Source organism: Lipotes vexillifer, unplaced genomic scaffold (genome assembly GCF_000442215.2).
Source record: "Lipotes vexillifer unplaced genomic scaffold, Lipotes_vexillifer_v1.1 scaffold926, whole genome shotgun sequence".
NCBI lineage: Eukaryota > Metazoa > Chordata > Mammalia > Artiodactyla > Lipotidae > Lipotes > Lipotes vexillifer.
Genome location: NW_006798085.1, coordinates 427,085 through 449,060, shown reverse-complemented (window position 1 = coordinate 449,060; position 21,976 = coordinate 427,085). Strand labels below are relative to the sequence as shown.

The following is a 21,976-nucleotide window of genomic DNA, read 5'->3' as shown; positions in this document are numbered from 1 at the left end:
TTCTGGAGATTGGTTGCACAACAATGTGAATGTACTCAATACTACTGAATTTTACATTTAAAAATAGTTAAGATGGTAAATTTTACATTATGTATACTTTACCACAATTAAAAATAAAACAAACACAATGAGATACTACTTCACACTCACTAGGATGGCTATAATCAAAAAGCTAATAGTAAGTATTGGTGATGATGTGGAAAAACTGGGTCAATTTTTGACCCAATTTGATATGCTGCCGGTGGGAATGTAAAATGGTACAGTCACTTTGGAAAACAATCTGGCAGTTCCTCAAAATTTAAACAGAGTTACCATATGAACAGCAATGTCACTCCTAGGTATATACCTAAGAGAAATAAAAACATAAAAACCTGTGCATGAATGTTCATAGCAGCATCATTCATAGTAGCCAAAAGGTGTAAACAACCCAAACGTTCATCAACAGATGAATGGATATACAAAACATGATATATCCAAAGAATGGAATATTATCAGCCATAAAAGGTAATGAAGTACATGGGACTTCCCTGGTGGCGCAGTGGTTAAGAATCTGCCTGCAGATGCAGGAGACATGGGTTCGAGCCCTGCTCTGGGAAGATCCTACATGCCGCAGAGCAATTAATCCCATGCACCACAACTACTGAGCCTGTGCTCTAGAGCCCACGAGCCACAACTACTGAAGCCTGCGTGCCTAGAACCCGTGCTTTACAACTAGAGAAGCCACTGCAATGAGAAGCCTTCACACCGCAACAAAGAGTAGCCCCCGCTCGCCACAACTAGAGAAAGCCCACGCCCATCAATGAAGACCCAACGCAGCCAATCAATCAATAAATAAAACTCAAGCTTTCAAATGGAAATTAGAATTAAAAATAAAAGTAATGAAGTACAAACACATGCTACAACATGGAAGAACCTTGAAAACATTATGCTAAGTGACAGAAGTCAGTCCCAAAAGACCACATATTGTATGATTCCATTTATGTAACATGTCCAGGATAGGCAAATCCACAGAGATGGAAAGTATATTAGAGGTTGCCTAGAGCTGGAGGAGAGAGGAGGAAATGGAGAGTGTCTGTGAATGGGTGCGAGGTTTCTTTCGGAGGTGATGAAAATGTTCTAAAGTTAACTGTGGTGATGGGTGCACAACTCTGTGAAATACTAAAAATCATTGAATTGTACACTTGAAATGGGTAAATTATACGGCATATGAATTATATATAAAGTTATATATATAAAGTTATATATATATATATATATGAGACATATTTACAACAAACTTTATTCTCACCTCTCCATGTGTGCAATCACCAAAATGGAAGGATCTGCCCAAGGCAAACATTCCCAAAAGTATTTCAGAACCTCAAGGCAATTTCAAAATTAAGTGACAGACCTCCAATTAAACACTAGAAAAAAAAAACCAAAAAAGCACCACTGAAGCCTTATATTCAACTGAGTTCCCCACTACCAAGTACCACGTAGTTTCTTACTTTGCTGAACAAGGAAGGAAAAGAGAACTATTATTTTTATTTATTTATTTATTTTATTTATTGGCTGTGTTGGGTCTTCATTGCTGCCTGCAGGCTTTCTCTAGTTGCAGCGAGCAGGGGCTACTCTTCGTTGTGGTGTGCAGGCTTCTCATCATAGTGGCTTCTCTTACTGTGGCGCACGGGCTTAGTTGCTCCATGGCATGTGGGATCTTCCAGGACCAGGGCTCAAACCCATGTCCCCTGCGTTGGCAGGCATATTCTTAACCACTGCGCCACCAGAGAAGCCCAAGAACTATTATTAAGTGACTAACTGCTATGCACCAAGGACCTTAAATATGTTATTTTGTTTACTATTCACAACGACACTGGGAGGTGGGTTTTATTATGCTTTTAACAGATGAGAAAACTGAAGCCTAGACAGATTAAATAGTACATATTAAATTTGAGACATATTTTTCCATTGGTTTCTAAAACACTATTTTCCCTAAATGTGCCATTAGGCTTGATTTCCATGTATTCAGATTTCATGTTAATCATGAAGTCTATTTTTTTACTTATACATTAATTAAAACAGTGAATCATCAAAACTTACAAACAAAATCATCAAAACTTATAAATACAATACCAACCTGAGAGTCCTGTATTTCAGCCATAGACTCCCTGTTGATATTTCCTATGTCCGCGAAGAGTCTATCAATTGTCTCAGGTATCACAGGTGAACTGTCTTTCATAATCAGGCTTTCAACAGTTTCTGAAATAACAATAAATGATAAAAGTGCTGTGAACTATCACCACTGGCTGAAAGCAGCAAATCATTCTGAAATCTGTTCCTAGACCTTTTGCCAAATGAATACAGCATGGAGAAACTTCAATACTCCCTAGAGTAAAACCAAACTGGAGATAAAGTTTATTCTAGCTAAAGGCAAAGTATAATTTTCAAATAACATTTGTATTTCCTGGGAGTCACTTGTTTATAACTTAATCATCATTACTCATTCTCAAAGTAAAATGCATTGACTTCACAAATAGTCATGTTATTATAGGTCATATTAAAACTACAGAAGAGAAATTAACAATGTCTTCAAAATTACAAAACGTAGAAATTCTGAAGAGAGACTTAGATACATGCCCTGTAAAACTGAAATACTTATTAATACTTTAAAGCATTAGACAGACATACGCTGAAGTCTTGACCTTACTTTGTGAGAAAAAAATGACATGCTCAATTAGCAACAACATTAGCCAGTTATTGAATCTGTACAAATGATGTCACCATTTTCTAAATGGTCTTGAGCTCCAGACCCGATACAGCTGAATCTTATTAGGCCATAGAATTCCTTAAAACCCAAACATGATGTAGAACCATAATTGATGCCTTTCATATTATCAAAATTGAGGTTTTTCCAAACTTGTGTAACAGAGGTCTCCATAACCTACATGTCTCTAATTTTCAACATTTCTGAGCATTAACTAAAAAAAATGTTGTTAATATTCATAACAATACCATAAGAGCACCTTCTGGAAGATTTTTAATCTGCTACAATAAACAGGTTTTTAACTTGCTACAACGAACAATAAATCTGCTAAATGAAAAATCTTCAGGACTTTGCTGGTGGCACAGTAGTTAAGAATCTGCCTAACAATGCAGGAGGTACGGGTTCGAGCCCTGGTCCAGGAAGATTCAACATTCTACAGAAGCAAATAAGCCCGTGCGCCTCAACTACTGAGCCTGCACTCCGGAGCCCATAAGCCACAACTACTGAGCCCACATGCCTACAGCCCATGCTCTGCAACAACAGAAGTCACCACAATGAGAAACCCGCACACCACAACAAAAAGTAGCCCCCACTCACCACAACTAGAGAAAGCCCGCGAGCAGCAACAAAGACCCAACACAGCCAAAAATAAATAATAAATTTTTTTTAAAAAGAAAACTTTTCAGTTAAATATCAGAAAACAGATTCACATAGAGACTTCACAAAGAAACTTATTTTCAAATACACTCAAACATTTTTTAAAGCTCATAGACTCTTTAGTACCCACTGCATAATCAGAGATATTAGGGAAAATATATCATACATATTTCATATGCCTCAAGTAATGATACATATGAAAAGAAAAACCTCTAGCTTCCTTACTCCCATAAATTAGTTAACAGAAGGACTAATATTAAATATCTTGATTCATCTAAGATTAGGTAAGCATTAGGCTGAGAAATATATATATTATAGCCCTTGCTCAAAATACTGATAACAGAACTAGGAAAGTTTAGAATGGGAGAAAATATTTGCAAATCATGTATCTGATAAGGGCTTAATATCCAAAATATATAAAGAAATCATACAACTTAATAGCAAAAGAAAATCCAATTTAAAAATGTCTGAATAGACACTTTTCCAAGGAAAACACAGTGAAGGCCAACAGGTACATGAAAAAAAAGATGTTCAACATCATTAATCATCAAGGAAATGCAAATCAAAATCATAATGAGATACCACCTCACACCTGTTAGAATGGCCATCATAAAAAGACAAGCAATAAGAAGTGCTGGCAGGGACGTGGAGAAAAGGGAACCCTCAACACTGTTCGTGGAAATGTAAATTGGTGCAGCCACTATGGAAAACAGTAGGCAGGATCCTCAAAAAATTAAAAATAGGACTACCATATGATCCAGCAATTCCACTTCTGGGTATTTATCTGAAGAAAATGAAAACACGAACCTGAAAAGACCTGTGCAACCCCAAGTTCATTGCAGCATTATTTACAATAGCCAAGATGTGGAAAGAACCTAAGTCTCCATAGATGAATGGATTAAAAAATGTGCTAAATATGTACAATAAAATGTTATTCAGCCATAAAAAAGAATGAAATCTTGCCATCTGCAACAGGTATGGACCTTAAAGGCACTATACTAAGTGAAATAAGTCACACAGAGAAAGACAAGTACCGTATGATCTCACTTACACGTGGAATCATTTTTTAAAAAAAGGCTCAAAGATACAGGAAACAGACTGGTGGTTGTCAGAAGCAGGAAGTGGAGGGGGGGCCAAATGGGTAAAGGAAGTCAAAAGGTACAAACTTCCAGTTATAAAATAAATAGGTCATAGAGATGTAATATACAGCATGGCAACTATAGTTATTACTATACTGTATATTTTTAAATTGTTAAGAGTAAATCTTGGAAGGAGCTTCAAGATGGCAGAGGCGTAAGACATGGAGATCACCTTCCTCCCCACAAATACATCAGAAATACATCTACATGTGAAACAATTCCTACAGAACACCTACTGAATGCTGGCAGAAGACCTCAGACTTCTCAAAAGGCAAGGAACTCCCCACCTACCTGGGTATGGCAAAAGAAAAAACAGACACAAAAGAATAGGAATGGGAGCTGGACCTCTGGGAGGGAGCTGTGAAGGAGGAAAGGTTTCCACACACTAGGAAGCCCCTTCGCGGGCAGAGACTGCAGGTGGTGGAGGGGGGAAGCTTCAGAGCCACGGAGGAGAGCGCAGCAACAGGGGTGCAGAGGGCAAAGCGGAGAGATTCCCGCACAGAGGATCGATGTCGACCAGCACTCACCAGCCCGAGAGGCTTCTCTGCTCATCCGCCTGGGCGGGCGGGGTCTGGGAGCTGAGGCTCAGGCTTCCAAGGTCGGATCCCAGGGAGAGGACTGGGGTTGCCTGCGAGAACACAGCCTGAAGGGGGCTAGCTAGTATGCCAGGAGGGAGTCCAGGAAGGAGTCTGGAGCTGCCAAAGAGGCAAAACACTTTTTCTTGCCTCTTTGTTTCCTGGTGCACAAGGAGAGGGGATTCAGAGCGCACATAAAGGAGCTCCAGAGACAGGCGCAAGCCGCGGCTATCAGGGCGGACCCCAAACATGGGCATGAGACGCTAAGGCTGCTGTTGCAGCCACCAAGAAGCCTGTGTGCAAGCACAGTTCACTATCCACACCACCCCTCCCGGGAGCCTGTGCACCCCGCCACTGCCAGGGTTTCGGGATCCAGGGACAACTTCCCCCGGGAGAACACATGGCGCGCCTCTGGCTGGTGCAACGTCACGCTGGGCTCTGCCGCGGCAGGCTCACCCCGAACTCCGTATCCCTCCCTCCCCCACAGCCTGAGTGATCCAAAGCACCCGAATCAGCTGTTCCTTTAACCCCGTCCTGTCTGAGCGAAGAACAGATGCCCTCAGGCAACCTACACAGAGAGGCACGTCCAACTCCAGAGCTGAAGCTGTGCTAACAGAAGAGAAAGGGGAATTTCTCCCAGCAGCCTCAGGAGCAGCGGATTAAATCTCCATAATCAACTTGATGTACCCCGCATCTGTGAAATACCTAAATAGACAATGAATCATCCTAAATCGAGTCCAGGAAGCACAGAGAGTCCCATACAGGATATATCCAAGGAGAAACATGCCAAGACACATATTAATCAAGCTATCAAAAATTAAATACAAAGAAAAATATTAAAAGCAGCAAGGGAAGAACAACAAATAACATACAAGGGAATCCCCATAAGTTTGACAGATGATCTTTCAACAAAAACTCTGCAAGCCATAAGGGAGGGGCAGAACATATTTAAAGTGATGAAGGAGAAAAAGCTACAACCAAGATTACTCTACCCAGCAAGGACCTCATTCAGATTTGATGGAGAAATTAATACCTTTACAGACAAGCCAAAGCTAAGAGAATTCAGCACCACCAAACCAGCTTTACAACAAATGCTAAAGGAACTTCTCTAGGCAGGAAACACAAGAGAAGGAAAAGACCTACAATAACAAACCCAGAACAATTAAGAAAATGGTAATAGAAACATACGTATCAATAATTACCTTAAATGTAAACGGATTAAATGCTACTACCAAAAGACATACACTGGCTGAATGGATACAAAAACAACACCCGTATATATGCTGTCTAAAAAGACCCACGTCAGACCTAGGGACACATACAGACTGAAAGTGAGGGGATGGAAAAAGATATTCCATGCAAAGGGAAATGAAAAGAACGCTGGAGTAGCAATTCTCATATCAGACAAAACAGACTTTAAAACAAAGACTATTACAAGAGACAAAGAAGGACACTACATAATGATTAAGGGATCGATCCAAGAAGAAGATATAATAATTGTAAATATTAATGCACCCAACATAGGAGCACCTCAATACATAAAGCAAATACTAACAGCCATAAAAGGGGAAATCGACAGTAACACATTCATAGTAGGGGACTTTAACACCCCACTTTCACCAATGCACAGATCATCCAAAATGAAAATAAATAAGGAAACACAAGCTTCAAATGATACATTCAACAAGATGGACTTAATTGATATTTATAGGACACTGCCTCCAAAAACAACAGAATATACATTCTTCTCAAGTGCTCATGGAACATTCTCCAGGATACATATCTTGGGTCACAAATCAAGCCTTGGTAAATTTAAGAAAACTGAAATCGTGTCAAATATCTTTTCCAACCACAACGCTATGAGACTAGATATCAATTAGAGGAAAAAATCTGTAAAAAATACAAACACATGGAGGCTAAACCATACACTACTTAATAACCAAGAGATCACTGAAGAAATCAAAGAGGAAATCAAAAAAATACCTAGAAACAAATGACAGTGAAAACATGACAACCCAAAACCTATGGGATGCAGCAAGAGCAGTTCTAAGAGGGAAGTTTATAGCAATAAAATCCTACCTTAAGAAACAGGAAACATCTCGAATAAACAACCTAACCTTGCACCTAAAGCAATTAGAGAAAGAAGAACAAATAAACCCCAAAGTTAGCTGAAGGAAAGAAATCATAAAGATCAAATCAGAAATAAATGAAAAAGAAATGAAGGAAACAATAGCAGAGATCAGTAAAACTAAAAGCTGGTTCTTCGAGAAGATAAAGAAAATTGATAATCCATTAGCCAGACTCATCAAGAGAAAAAGGGAGAAGACTCAAATCAATAGAATTAAAAATGAAAAAGAAGAAGTGACAACTGATACTGCAGAAATACAATGGATCATGACTCATTACTACAAGCAACTCTATGCCAATAAAATGAACAACCTGGAAGAAATGGACAAAGCCTTAGAAATGCACAACCTTCCAAGACTGAACCAGGAATAAATAGAAAATATGAACAGACCAATCACAAGCACTGAAATTGAGACTATGATTAAAAATCTTCCAACAAACAAAAGCCCAGGACCAGATGGCTTCACGGGTGAATTCTATCAAACATTTAGAGAAGAGCTAACACCTATCCTTCTCAAACTCTTCCAAAATATAGCAGAGGGAGGAACACTCCCAAACTCATTCTACGAGTCCACCATCACCCTGATACCAAAACCAGACAAAGATGTCACAAAAAAAGAAAACTAGAGGCCAATATCACTGATGAACATAGATGCAAATATCCTCAACAACATACTAGCAAACAGAATCCAAAAGCACATCAAAAGGATCATACACCACGATCAAGTGGGGTTTATCCCCGGAATGCAAGGATTCTTCAATATACGCAAATCAATCAATGTGATAAACCATATTAACAAACTGAAGGAGAAAATCCATATGATCATCTCAGTAGATGCAGAGAAAGCTTTCGACAAAATTCAACACCTATTTATAATAAAAGCCCTCCAGAAAGTAGGCATAGAGGGAACTTTCCTCAACATAATAAAGGCCATATATGACAGACCCACAGCCAACATCCTCCTCAATGCTGAAAAACAGAAAGCATTCCCACTAAGATCAGAAACAAGACAAGGTTGCCCACTCTCACCACTCTTATTCAACATAGTTTTGGAAGTTTTAGTCACAGAAATCAGAGAAGAAAAAGAAATAAAAGGAATCCAAATCGGAAAAGAAGAAGTAAAGCTCTCACTGTTTGCAGATGACATAATACTATACATAGAGAATCCTAAAGATGCTACCAGAAAACTACTAGAGCTAATCAATGAATTTGGTAAAGCAGCAAGATACAAAATTAATGCACAGAAATCTCTTGCATTCCTATACACTAATGATGAAAAATCTGAAAGTAAAATTAAGAAAACACTCCCATTTACCACTGCAACAAAAAGAATAAAATATCTAGGAATAAACCTACCTAAGGAAACAAAAGATCTGTACGAAGAAAACTATAAGACACTGATGAAAGAAATTAAAGATGATACTAATAGATGGAGAGGTATACCATGTTCTTGGATTGGAAGAATCAACACTGTGAAAATGACTATACTACCCAAAGCAACGTACAGATTCAATGCAATCGCAATATACTGCCACTGGCATCTGTCACAGAACTAGAACAAAACATCTCACAATTCGTATGGAAACACAAAAGACCCCGAATAGCAAAAGCAATCGTGAGAAAGAAAAACAGAGCTGGAGGAATCAGGCTCCCTGACTTCAGACTATAGTACAAATCTACAGTAATCAAGACAGTATGGTACTGGCACAAAAACAGAAATATAGATCAATGGAACAGGATAGAAAGCCCAGAGATAAACCCAAGCACATATCGTCACCTTATCTTTGATAAAGGAGGCAAGAATATACAATGGAGAAAAGACAGCCTCTTCAGTAAGTGGTGCTGGGAGAACTGGACGGCTACACATAAAACAATGAAGTTAGAACACTGCCTAACACAATACATAAAAAAAAACTCCAAATGGATTAAACACCTAAATGTTAAGGCCAGACAGTATCAAACTCTTAGAGGAAAACATAGGCAGAACACTCTATGACATAAATCACAGCAAGATTCTTTTTGACCCAGCTCCTAGAGCAATGGAAATAAAAACAAAAATAAACAAATGGGACCTAATGAAGCTTAAAAGCTTTTGCACAGCAAAGGAAACCATAAACAAGACCAAAAGACAACCCTCAGAATGGGAGAAAATATCTGCAGATGAAGCAAGTGAGAAAGTATTAATTTCCAAAATTTACATGCAGCTCATGCAGCTCAATATCAAAAAAACGAACAACCTTAGCCCAAAATGGGCAGAAGACCTAAATGGACATTTCTCCAAAGAAGATATACAGATTGCCAACAAACACATGAAAGAATGCTCAACATCATTAATCATTAGAGAAATGTGAATCAAAACTACAATGAGGTATCATCTCACACTGGTCAGAATGGCCATCATCAAAAAATCTACAAACAATAAATGCTGGAGAGGGTGTGGAGAAAAGGGAACCCTCTTGCACTGTTGGTGGGAACGTAAATTCATACATCCACTGTGGAGAACAGTATGGAGGTTCCTTAAAAAACTAAAAATAGAACTACCATACGACCCAGCAATCCCACTATTGGGCATATACCCTGAGAAAACCATAATTCAAAAAGAGTCATGTACCAAAATGTTCATTGCAGCTGTATTTACAATAGACAGAACATGGAAGCAACCTAAGTGTCCATCAACAGATGAATGGATAGAGAAGATGTGGCACATATATACAATGGAATATTACTCAGCCATAAAAAGAAACAAAACTGAGTTATTTGTCGTCAGGTGGATGGACCTAGAGTCTGTCATACAGAGTGAAGTAAGTCAGAAAGAGAAAACCAAATACCGTATGCTGACACATATATATGGAATCTAAAAAAAAAATTGGTCATGAATAACCTAGGGGCAAGACGGGAATAAAGATGCAGACCTATTAGAGAATGGACTTGAGGACACAGGGAGGGGGAAGGGGAAGCTGTGACAAAGTGAAAGAGTGGCATGGACATATATACACTACCAAACCTAAAATAGATAGCTAGTGGGAGGCAGCCCCATAGCACTCGGAGATCAGCTTGGTGCTTTGTGACCACGTAGAGGGGTGGGATAGGGAGGGTGGGAGGGACGGAGGGAGACGCAAGAGGGAAGAGATATGGGGACATATGCATATGTATATCTGATTCACTTTGTTATAAAGCAGAAATTAACACACCTTGGTAAAGCAATTATACTCCAATAAAGATGTTTAAAAAAAAGAGTAAATATTAAAAGTTATCAACACAAGAAAAAAATTTTCTATGTATGGTGATGGATGTTAAACTAGACGTATTGTGCTGATCATTTTGTAATATACACGAATACTGAATCATTATGTTGTAAACCTGAAACTAATATAATGTTGTATGTCAATTATATCTCAATTTAAAAAAATAATTAGGAAAATTTTTAAATGTTTTTAAAAATCCAAATATCTTTTAAAAACAGATTTCTTGAAATGTTTTTGAAAAGAAAAAATCCAATATAAATTTTTTAATTTGACTTCCTTTTAAAAAAATCCAAATATACTTTATTAGAATAACAATTATAACTCCTAGTTACATAGTATATGAGACTGTTAAGGAGTTAATTTTGATTTGTGAATGTTCTCTTAATATTTTATATAATTCATTCTTTGTCAAAATAATTCTGGTCCTTTCAAAACATATTTTCAGTGTCATTCAGTTGAGCAACCTGACTAACACCAGCTGTGGCAATGAGAGCACTGCCGTTCTTGAGGATAAAATGCAGTCAGCAAAGCTGAGTAAGTAATAGAGATCCCATAGTTGAATGCTTGAGAGTTACACTATGAAGGAGAGACTTGCTTCTGAGAGAAGCTTAGAAAAAAGCTTCTATAAATACAGCCTATTCCTGAGATGTGAAAACAACACTCTGTATTAAGGTTATAACAGGCAATATTGTACATTTTGAAAAAAATGATTAAATTATCTTCCTGGCTACTGAAATAAACTATGATTTACAACATGATTGCAGTCAATATTGTTTTAAATTTTTTTTGTGATACGCGGGCCTCTCACTGTTGTGGCCTCTCCCGGTGCAGAGCACAGGCTCCGGACGCGCAGGCTCAGCAGCCATGGCTGACGGGCCCACACACTCCATGGCATGTGGGATCCTCCCGGACCAAGGCACGAACCCGTGCCCCCTGCATCAGCAGGTGGACTCTCAACCACTGCACCACCAGGGAAGCCCCCAGTCCATTTAATTTAAATGAGATTCATCCTAGTTAAAACTGGGGAGTCACTCTATTGAGGCAGCCACGTTAATCTGTACCAATTAATTCTGATTAGGTAGACAGCATTCTAGGTACAGTATAATAGAAAATAAACTTCTTCCCTGTCCTTGAGGAAGGGAGCTTCTCTTACAACATGGAAAAAATCTATCAACAGTCCTGCCAAGTCTCTCCCAGTGACCTCCATCAACTCAACCAGTCATTCAAAAGCCAAAGCAGTTCAAAGACTTGCCAGGGTCAATTCAAGATTTTACTCCAAATCACAATGATTACTTGCAATTTCTTCAGTGAGAAAAGAACCAAAAATGACAATAAAATTAACATTTGCATAGTGCTTTACAGTCTCAAAGCTTTTTCACATGCATTCTCATTTAATCATCAATCTACTCTGTAAGGGAGATACTTTTATAAGATGCAGGAACTGAGATATAACAAAGTATAGTGACTTCTCAAAGGTGACAGAAAGAGGAAGTAGCAAACTAGGAGCTGAACTCAGGCTTTCTAATTTGAAATCCTGTCCTTCCACTATACTAGGCCTATTGGAAAAGGCCTGGAAGAACTCACTTGCCACGACTCTGAGAAAACTAAAAAACAGCAGAAAGAGAAGAAATGAGCCAACACCATTCAGAGTGTTGAGGATACTGGGAGGGGGAAGGGTAAGCTGGGACAAAGTGAGAGAGTGGCATGGACATATATACACTACCAAACGTAAAATAGCTATAATTCTGATTGTAAGCTAAGAAAAACTATTCCAGCAGAGGCTACTTTTAATGAGGACAGTCAAAATGTCCATAACAGTATCAAAAGGGCATGGCAAAAAAACTCAAGCAAACTCAGGACAAACAGGTTTAGTGACAGACAAAACCACACTGTAAATCATACTTTCTAATGGTCAGAGAGACGATCATTTTTCATATACAATGTTCCAGGAGGACCCAACTGACAAATTGGGTATGGCACAAGAGAATCCAAGCAGCGAATCCTAATGCAGAAGTCAGATGAAACTGCATGAACCATAGTTCCAAGAGAATTATTCACAGCAGTGTATTGTAGTTCTGAGCAGCATCTTGGTCCTGGAGAGCAATAGGAAAGGATACAGGGCAGGCTAGCTCCATGAAAATCATGACAGTCAGTAATGATACAGTTCTAAAGCTCAACAGGTGCCTACAGTATGCCCCTAGCATGGTAAATCTCAAATCTGATGGCCAGTATGACTTCATTCCAAACCAGTCTCTTCCCTACAACATAATACTGTTATTCTTTCTTGCCCTGTACAGAACTGGCTCAGGGACTGAAACAAACCTAGGCCTGGGCTCATTAGGAGATAAAGCTATGTAAAATTTTGGAGGGCAACTGGCTGGGTGGTGGCGGGAGGTAAAAAGGCAAGAGCTGACTATATCATGCTAACCAAAGAAGGAATTTCCAACTTGATTCTGGTGAGGAAAGACATCCAGTCACATCCAAGGTACTAAACTTTCAAGACTAAAGAGTAGAATTATACTTACATTGAAAAAACCATAGCAGTAGGAGGAATATCTCAAAGAAGCCACAACTCAGTCCTCTCAACCAAATGCACATTGTATAAATGTTGCAATGAATCTGGTATTTTATTTCTTTCACACTCCTATAAAATGCAAGGTCAATAACCAATCTCAATTTGCCAATCCAACCAATCCTACCCCTAAGCATCTGTATATATTTACAAAGTATCTGTACGTATTACTCTTTTATTCTCATCACATCATCTTACCCATTGTAGCTGAACCCTACTGCTCTTGACTGAGTCTTCTATTCAGCTAATATCTGCTTTTAGTTACCATGGTTACCAAAGGCTATTTCTATCTTTTTAACAACTTAATTAATTAACTTGTTTACTGAGTGTTAACAATGCACTAGGCACTGAAGACAGACTTATCCAAGACACCTTCCCAGTAGATTCACATCTAAATCAGACCAAAAACAATACATGGAAACGTTGGGAATGCAATAAGTAGACTATAACAACACAGCTGGAAGGCTGAAGTGGATTAGCTGAGTACATTACAGCAACTCTCACCAAAGAGGTCTTTGAAGGAAGAAGGAAACCTAAGTTGATTCAACTGTCCTTGTGATTTCTTATCTCTATACTATTGTAAACTACACATAATACACATAAAACTTGCTTGCAAAAAAAGTCAAATATTTAATGAAACCAAATGCATGACGGCTAATTTTCCACACGAGGTATCTTTAGCCTTTCCATTCCTAACAGAATGCACTAGTTATTTAGAGGATTGCTAAGCAAAATGTCATAAACAATTAAGCATCTTATGAACTGCTTTTGATGGTGATAGAATAACACAGGAAAGTTTTATCTGAGCCCATGTGCATTTCCAAATCATCATCAGAAATATATAGCATCATTCCTGGTGACAGTGTTACTATCCTTGTGGGCAATATGAATGAAAGAGACAAGAGTTATTTCATTCATTAATTCAATAAACATTTAATGATAATCAAGTATCTTGCTAAGCACCAAGAATAATGTAAACAAGACACAGTTCCCTCCCTTGAGGAGCTTACACACATTTCCACACAAGATGTATGGTATACAAATGTATCAATCAACCAATTTTTTAGAGCTGTAAGTCACCTTAAAATTCTAGTAACCCACTCTAATTTTATAATTAATTAAAATAAGCTACAGGGAAGTTAATTAACTTGCCCAAGATCAAAGCTATTAGTAGTACAGCATGAACAAAATCCACAACTGTACTTTCTGCTTTGGCTGGTGTCTATATTTCTTCTTGTAAAAGTTCATACAACAAACATTTATTGAATGCTTGATATCAGGCAGATACTAGGGATCTTACTAGGAATACAAAGATGAGTGAAACAGTCTATACCATCAAGCAGATCACACAATATTAACAGAAATTAAAATGAGAAAACTTACAATATAATAAGTGCTGTGAGTGCAAGACACTACAGAAATATAAAGGAAGAATTACGTAACTACCCGTTTGAGAGTTGGGATATAGGGATGGCAGAATAGGCTTCACTGAGTGCTATTTGAGGTGGGTCTTGAAGGATCACTTAAGAGTTTGCAGGCAACATACCAAACAGAAGGAAAAACATGCAGGTGTGGAAAGCACAATGGGTTCAAATAACCATAAGTAGTTATGTATGGCTGGAAAAAAGGGTAAAGGAAGGTTACAGGAAATACCATTAGAAAGGTATGTAGGGGCCAGAGCTTGAAACACACTGTATGGTATACTAACAAAGTTCCATTTTGTTAGTTACACTGTCTCTTTATTTCATAAACTATATTATTTCTACCTAATAAGTGCATACCAGATGACTCCAACAAGTATATCAACAAGATTTCTGCACAGGCCATACAGACGCTGTGCTTATGACTCTGAGCTACATGGCACACTCTTGGGACACTTCCTAATAATTCCATCACTCCTAATCTGAGGATCCCACTGTGGCATTTAAAGGAATGGGAAAAAACTGTTGAGGGAGGCTTTCAAATGAATAAAGTCCTTTGAGATTCAATGAAAGTCAATTATCTTGAGTGAGTTTTCCTAATAAACTTTTCAGTCTAGACCTGCAGTCTAACATGGCAGCCACATGTGACTACTGAGCACCTGAAATGTAGTTAGTCCAAATTGAGATGGGCTATAACTGTAAAGTACACACCAGATTTCAAAGATTTAGTATAAAAAATGTAAAATAGCTCAGTAATTTTCTATATTGATTACATGTTGAAATAATATTTTGGATATGTAGGGCTATAAACAGAGTATCAAAATTATTATATTATTACTATTTAAAATAATTGTACCTGTTTCTCTCTGTTTTTTAAATGTGGCTACTAGAAATTTTTAAATTACACTGTAGGTCACATTATATTTCTATTGTACAGGGCTGGTCTAAAGTATATACTGTCATTGGCTTCTGAAGATTTAATGATACAAATTGTTAATACCTACTTCCTTAACAGTTGTCACAGATTTAACAGAAAAAAGAAAGTAAAAACTTGGTTGTTGTTTTTTTTTTTTTTTTGCAGTATGCAGGCCTCTCACTGCTGTGGCCTCTCCCATTGCGGGGCACAGGCTCCGGACGCACAGGCCCAGTGGCCATGGCTCACGGGCCCAGCCGCTCCGCGGCTTGTGGGATCCTCCCGGACCGGGGCACGAACCCATGTCCCCTGCATCAGCAGGCGGACTCTCAACCACTGCGCCACCAGGGAAGCCCCCAAACTTGGATATTTTAATGGACCATACAGATATTTATATTATAGCAAATACAAAGATGTTAGAAATCTAGAAAAAGGAGAACTGTCTTCAAAGTAACAACAGGAAAGGGAGTTCCAAAGCTTGATAAAACAGTTGCCATTCTTTAAGAAGAAATAATGCTCATGTTGAGGTGGACAACTGGCCTGAATTATCTTGGTACTACTATTCAACAACACTCAACTTTTTGCTATTCCCATGTTAAGTCACCTTCTATTTTGTATGGTCCTGGTGCTTGTCAAGATGAGGAACTTTTTCTTTCTGAATCAAGCAGGACAGTTTTAGGAAACACCCCCAGCCCAGATGCTACTGTTTCTTAAATTAAGAATTTGGGCCTTTCAAAACCTGTCCTCCAGGAAGGAAATAATCTGTAAAACCTGGTTACAAAAGCACTTTACATCTCAGCAAATCCATTCCTAGATATTCTCCCCAAGAGAAATGAAAACCTAAATCACTTAAAACTTATACATGAATATTCATAGCAACTTTAGTCATGATAGTCAAAAATGTCCACCAACTGATGAATAAACAAATTGTGATCTAGTCATTCAGTGGAATGCTACTAAACAATAAAAAAGAATTAACTATTTATATATGAAACAATATGGATGACTCTCAAAACGATTATGCTTAGTGAAAGACACCACAGGGGGGCTTCCTGGGTGGCACAGTGGTTAAGAGTCCACCTGCTGATGCAGGGGACACAAGTTCATGCCCCAGTCCGGGAAGATCCCACATGCCGCAGAGCGGCTAGGCCCGTGAGCCATGGCCACAGAGCCTGTGCGTCCGGAGCCTGTGCTCCGCAACCGGAGAGGCCACAAGAGAGGCCCGTGTACCACAAAAAAAAAAAAAAAAAAAAAAGACACCATAGGAAAAAAGAGTATATACTGAATGATTTCATTTATAAACTAATCTGCAGTGACAGAAATCAGAATAGTGGTTGACTGGGGTAGAAGGTTGTGGGTAGATTGACAGCAAAGGGGTATGGTAGAATTCTCTGAGATGAAAATGTTTTATTTCTTGATTGTAATGGTGGTTATACAGGTTACATTTGCCCCCCCACACACACACACACACAAAGCATCAACCTATACACTTAAAGTGTGTGAATTCTGGACTTCCCTGGTGACACAGTGGTTAAGAATCCGCCTGCCAATGCAGGGGACACAAGTTCGATCCCTTGTCCGGGAAGATCCCACATGCCGTGGAGCAACTCAGCCTGTGCACCACAACTACTGAGCCTGTGCTCTAGAGCCCGCAAGCCACAACTGCAGAGCCCACACACAACTACTGAAGCCCACGCACCCTAGAGCCCACGCACCACAACTCCGAGCCCACGCCCCACAACTACTGAAGCCCACGTGCTCTAGGACCCATGTGCTGCAACTACTGAGCCTGCGGGCTGCAACTACTGAAGCCCATATGCCTAGAGCCCATGCTCCACAAGAGAAGCCACCAAAATGAGAAGCCTGCACACTGCAACAAAGAGTAGCCCCCGCTAGCCACAACTAGAGGAAGCCCGCATGCAGCAGTGAAGACCCAATGCAGACAAACAATAAATAATTGTTTTTTAAAGTGTGTGAATTTTATTGTATGTAAAGTATATCTCAATAAAGTTAATTTCTAAGAAAGAAAGAATAAGAAAAGGAAAAGGAAAGAGGAAGTTGAGGAGAGAGAAAGGAAAAAGTACTACAGAGCTGAAATCCCTGGAGGCTGTAGGTCAGGAGCAGGATAGCATAGTGTGGCATCAAACTTTGTTCACCATCAAGAAGGCAGTCTTGGGCTTCCCTGGTGGCGCAGTGGTTGGGAGACCGCCTGCTGATGCAGGGGACACGGGTTTGTGCCCCGGTCTGGGAAGATCCCACATGCCGCGGAGCGGCTGGGCCCGTGAGCCATGGCCGCTGAGCCTGCGCATCCGGAGCCTGTGCTCCACAACGGGAGAGGCCACAACAGTGAGAGGCGCGTGTACCGCGAAAAAAAAAAAAAAAAAAAAAGAAAAAAGAAGGCAGCCTCAACAGTGAACAGGATGTTCGTCCACTTTCACCACCCTCACCCATTTCCCTCATCCCTCCCCAAAACTGTAACTATGTGAGGTGACAAATGTCTTAACTAACATTATTTCCATAATCACTTTGCAGTATATACATATATAAAAATCACTATGCCATACACCTTAAACTTATACAATATTATATGTCAATTATATCTCAATAAAGCTGGGGAAAACGTTGAATAGGAGTTGGTAACAGACGTTCATGTACAGAGAGCCCCAAGAATCCTTCAAAGAGATGAATGAAAATTCTAAATCTAGAGATAAAGCCAAGTATAGAACAAGAGAGTTGCCAGGCTTTGTCAGGCAGGTTGAATAGGCATTCTCAGAATACTAGAGCAAATCAGGCAGGTGGAATAAGTATACTCAGAGGACTAGAGCTCATCAACAAATTTGGTAAAGTTGCAGGATACAAAAATAATACACAGAGGGCTTCCCTGGTGGCGCAGTGGTTGAGAGTCCGCTGCTGATGCAGGGGACACGGGTTCGTGCCCCGGTCCAGGAAGATCCAACATGCCGCGGAGCGGCTGGGCCCATGAACCATGGCCGCTGAGCCTGCGCGTCCGGACCCTGTGCTCCACAACGGGAGAGACCACAACAGTGAGAGGCCCGCATACCGCAAAAAATAAAAATAAAAAAAATAATACACAGAAATCTCTTGCATTCCTATACACTAACAATGAAAGAGTAGAAAGAGAAGTTAAGGAAACAATCCCATTTACCAACGCGTTAAAAAGACAAAAAATAACTAGGAATAAACCTACCGAAGGAGGGAAAAGACCTGTACTCAGAAAACTATAAGATACTGATGAAAGAAATCAAAGATGACACAAGCAGATGGAGAGCTATACCATATTCTTGGACGGGAAGAATCAATATTGTCAAAATGACTATACTACCCAAAGCAATCTACAAATTCCATGCAAACCCTATCAAATTACCAATGGCATTTTTCACATGACTAGAACAAAAAATTTTACAATTTGTATGGAAACACAAAAGACCATGAATAGCAAAGCAATCTTGAGAAAGAATAATGGAGCTGGAGGAATCAGGCTCCCTGACTTCAGACTATACTACACAGCTACAATAATCAAAACAGTATGGGGCTTCCCTGGTGGTGCAGTGGTTGAGAGTCTGCCTGCCGACGCAGGGGACACGGGTTCGTGCCCCAGTCCGGGAAGACCCCACATGCCGCGGAGCGGCTAGGTCCGTGAGCCATGGCCACTGAGCCTGTGCGTCCAGAGCCTGTGCTCCACAACGGGAGAGGCCACAACAATGAGAGGCCCGCATACTGCAAAAAAAAAAAACAGTATGGTACTGGCAGAAAAAAAGAACAGGATAGAAAGCCCAGAGATAAACCCACGCAACTACGGTCAACTGATCTATGACAAAGGAGGCAAGAATACACAATGGGGAAAAGAGAGTATCCTCAATAAATGGTGCTGGAAAAACTGGACAGCCCCATGTAAAAAAATAAAATTAGAACATTCTTTAACACCGTGCACAAAAATAAACTCTAAATGGATTAAAGACCTAAATGTAAGACCGGATGCCATAAAACTCTTAGAGGAAAACAGGCAGAACACACTCTGACATAAATCTCAGCAAGATCTTTTTTGATCTACCTCCTAGCGTAATGAAAATAAAAACAAAAATAAACAAATGGGACCTACTGAAACTTAAAAGCTTTTGTACAGCAAAGGAAACCATAAACAATACAAAAGGACAACCCACGGAATGGGAGAAAATATTTGCAAAGAAGCAACCAACAAGGATTTAATCTCCAAAATATACAAACAGCTCCTGCACCTCAGTATCAAAAAAACAAACAACCCAATCAAAAAATGGGCAGAAGACCTAAATAGACGTTTCTCCATAGAAGGCTACAGATGGCCAACAGACACATGAAAAGATGCTTAACATCACTAATTATTAGAGAAATGCAAATCAAAACTACAAGTTATCACCTCACACCAGTCACAATGGCCATCAAAAAATCTACAAATGATAAATGCTGGAGAGGGTGTGGAGAAAAGGGAACCCTCCTCCTATACTGTTGGTGGGAATGTAAATTGGTGCAGCCACTATGGAGAACACTACGGAGGTTCCTCTAAAAAAGTAAAAATAGAGCTACCATATGATCCTGCAATCCCACTCCTGGGCATATACCGGGAGAAAACCATAATTCGAAAAGATACATGTACCCCAATGTTCACTACAGCACTATTTATAATACCTGGGACATGGAAGCAACCTAAATGTCCATCAACAGAGGAATGGATAAAGAAGATGTGGTACATATATACAATGGAATATTACTCATCCATAAAAAAGAACGAAATAATGCCATTTGCATCAAAATGGATGGACCTAGAGACTGTCATACTGAGTGAAGTAGATCTCAGACAGAGAAAGACAAATATCATGTGATATCACTTATATGTGGAATCTAAGAAAAATGGTACAAATGAACCTATCTATAAAACAGAAATAGAGTCACAGATGTAGAAAACAAACTTATGGTTACCAAGGGGGAAAGAGGGAGGAGGGATAAATTGGGAGATTGGGATTGACATATACACACTACTATATATAAAATAGATAACTAGGGGGCTTCCCAGGTGGCGCAGTGGTTGAGAGTCCGCCTGCCGATGCAGGGGACACGGGTTCGTGCCCCGGTCTGGGAAGATCCCATGTGCCGCGGAGCGGCTGGGCCCGTGAGCCATGGCCGCTGAGCCTGCGCATCCGGAGCCTGTGGTCCGCAACAGGAGAGGCCACACAGTGAGAGACCCGTGTACCGAAAAAAAAAAAAAAAAGACTGAGGGTCTTCTGGGGACCAAAAGCTCAAAATGAGTCATTAGTGTGCTGTGACTGCCACCACCCAAAAAAAGAAAAAAAAATCAATCTTAGCTATATCGGTATCTAAAGACAGTGATGATCACTCCTGAATCTAAAGAGAAAGATTATTTTGAGCTGATCATATCGAACCTAGAGAATTGTGTTCTGTTCTGGGTACCATACTTTAAGGAATAACATGAAAAGAACAGAGAACGTTCAGAGCACCGCACACAAAATGATGAGAGGACTAGAAACCATGTAATATGAGAAATGACTGAAAGAACTAAAAATGCTGAATCTGAAGAAGAGACATCCCAGGGGACATAACTACCTTCAAATAGTTGAAGACCTGACATGCAGAAAAGGAGTTATAATTATTTAGACCCAGTGAGTATAACTCAGACCAATTTGTATTCCTTTTTGGCCTTGAAATTTATTGGAATTGTTGGTACAAAAAGAGGGATGTTAGGTCAATTCTCCCTGAGAAGAAAATAAGCTAAGCCATCACATGGCCCTTTGTGGTCCATTTTTACAAAATCTGACTGAAAAGGTTGTGTACACAGAAAAGAAATGGTCAATAAATTTATGAAAATATATCCAAGTTCACTAGTTGACAGAGAAATGCAAATTAAAACACCCACATAATAATGATAACATGAGAGAAAACAGAACTGGCTGATAGGTGTCTGGGAACTCTCTGCACTATCTCTGTAACTATTCTGTAAATCTAAAATTACCCCAGGATAAAATGTTAATTAAAACCACCACCACCAGACTTCCCTGGTGGCGCAGTGGTTAAGCATCCACCTGCCGATGCAGGGGACACGGGTTCAATCCCTGGTCTGGGAAGATCCCACATGCCGCAGAGCAACTAAGCCCGCACACCGCAACTACTGAGCCTGCGCTCTAGAGTCCGCGTACCACAGCTACTGAGGCCCGCGCACCTACAGCCCGTGCTCCGCAACAAGAGAAGCCACCGTGATAAGAAGCCTGTGCACCACAACTACTGAGCTTGCGCTCTAGAGCCTGCGAGCCACAACTACTGAGCCCACGTGCCACAACTACTGAAGCCCACACACCTAGAGCCCATGCTCCGCAACAAGAGAAGCCACCACAATAAGAAGCCTTCACACCACAACAAAAATCAGCCCCCACTCGCCGCAACTAGAGAAAGCCTGCGCGCAGCAATTAAGACCCAATGCAGCCTAAACTAATTAATTAATTAATTTTAAAAACCCTTCACTCATGCACAATTTCTAAAGTCTGGCAATACCAAATATTAGCAACAATATAGGGAA

At 39.8% G+C, this 21,976-nt stretch overlaps 1 protein-coding gene across 1 annotated transcript in view; it reads right to left on the bottom strand.

Moving 5' to 3' along the window:
* The window catches only part of TEX11 (testis expressed 11), a 358,382-nt gene that overhangs the window by 333,315 nt on the left and 3,091 nt on the right, over positions 1-21,976 (bottom strand). Inside the window, exon 3 of the mRNA XM_007470148.1 lies at positions 2,117-2,238. Coding sequence (XP_007470210.1) covers positions 2,117-2,238 — 122 coding nt within the window. The remainder of the gene's footprint in view (positions 1-2,116; positions 2,239-21,976) is intronic.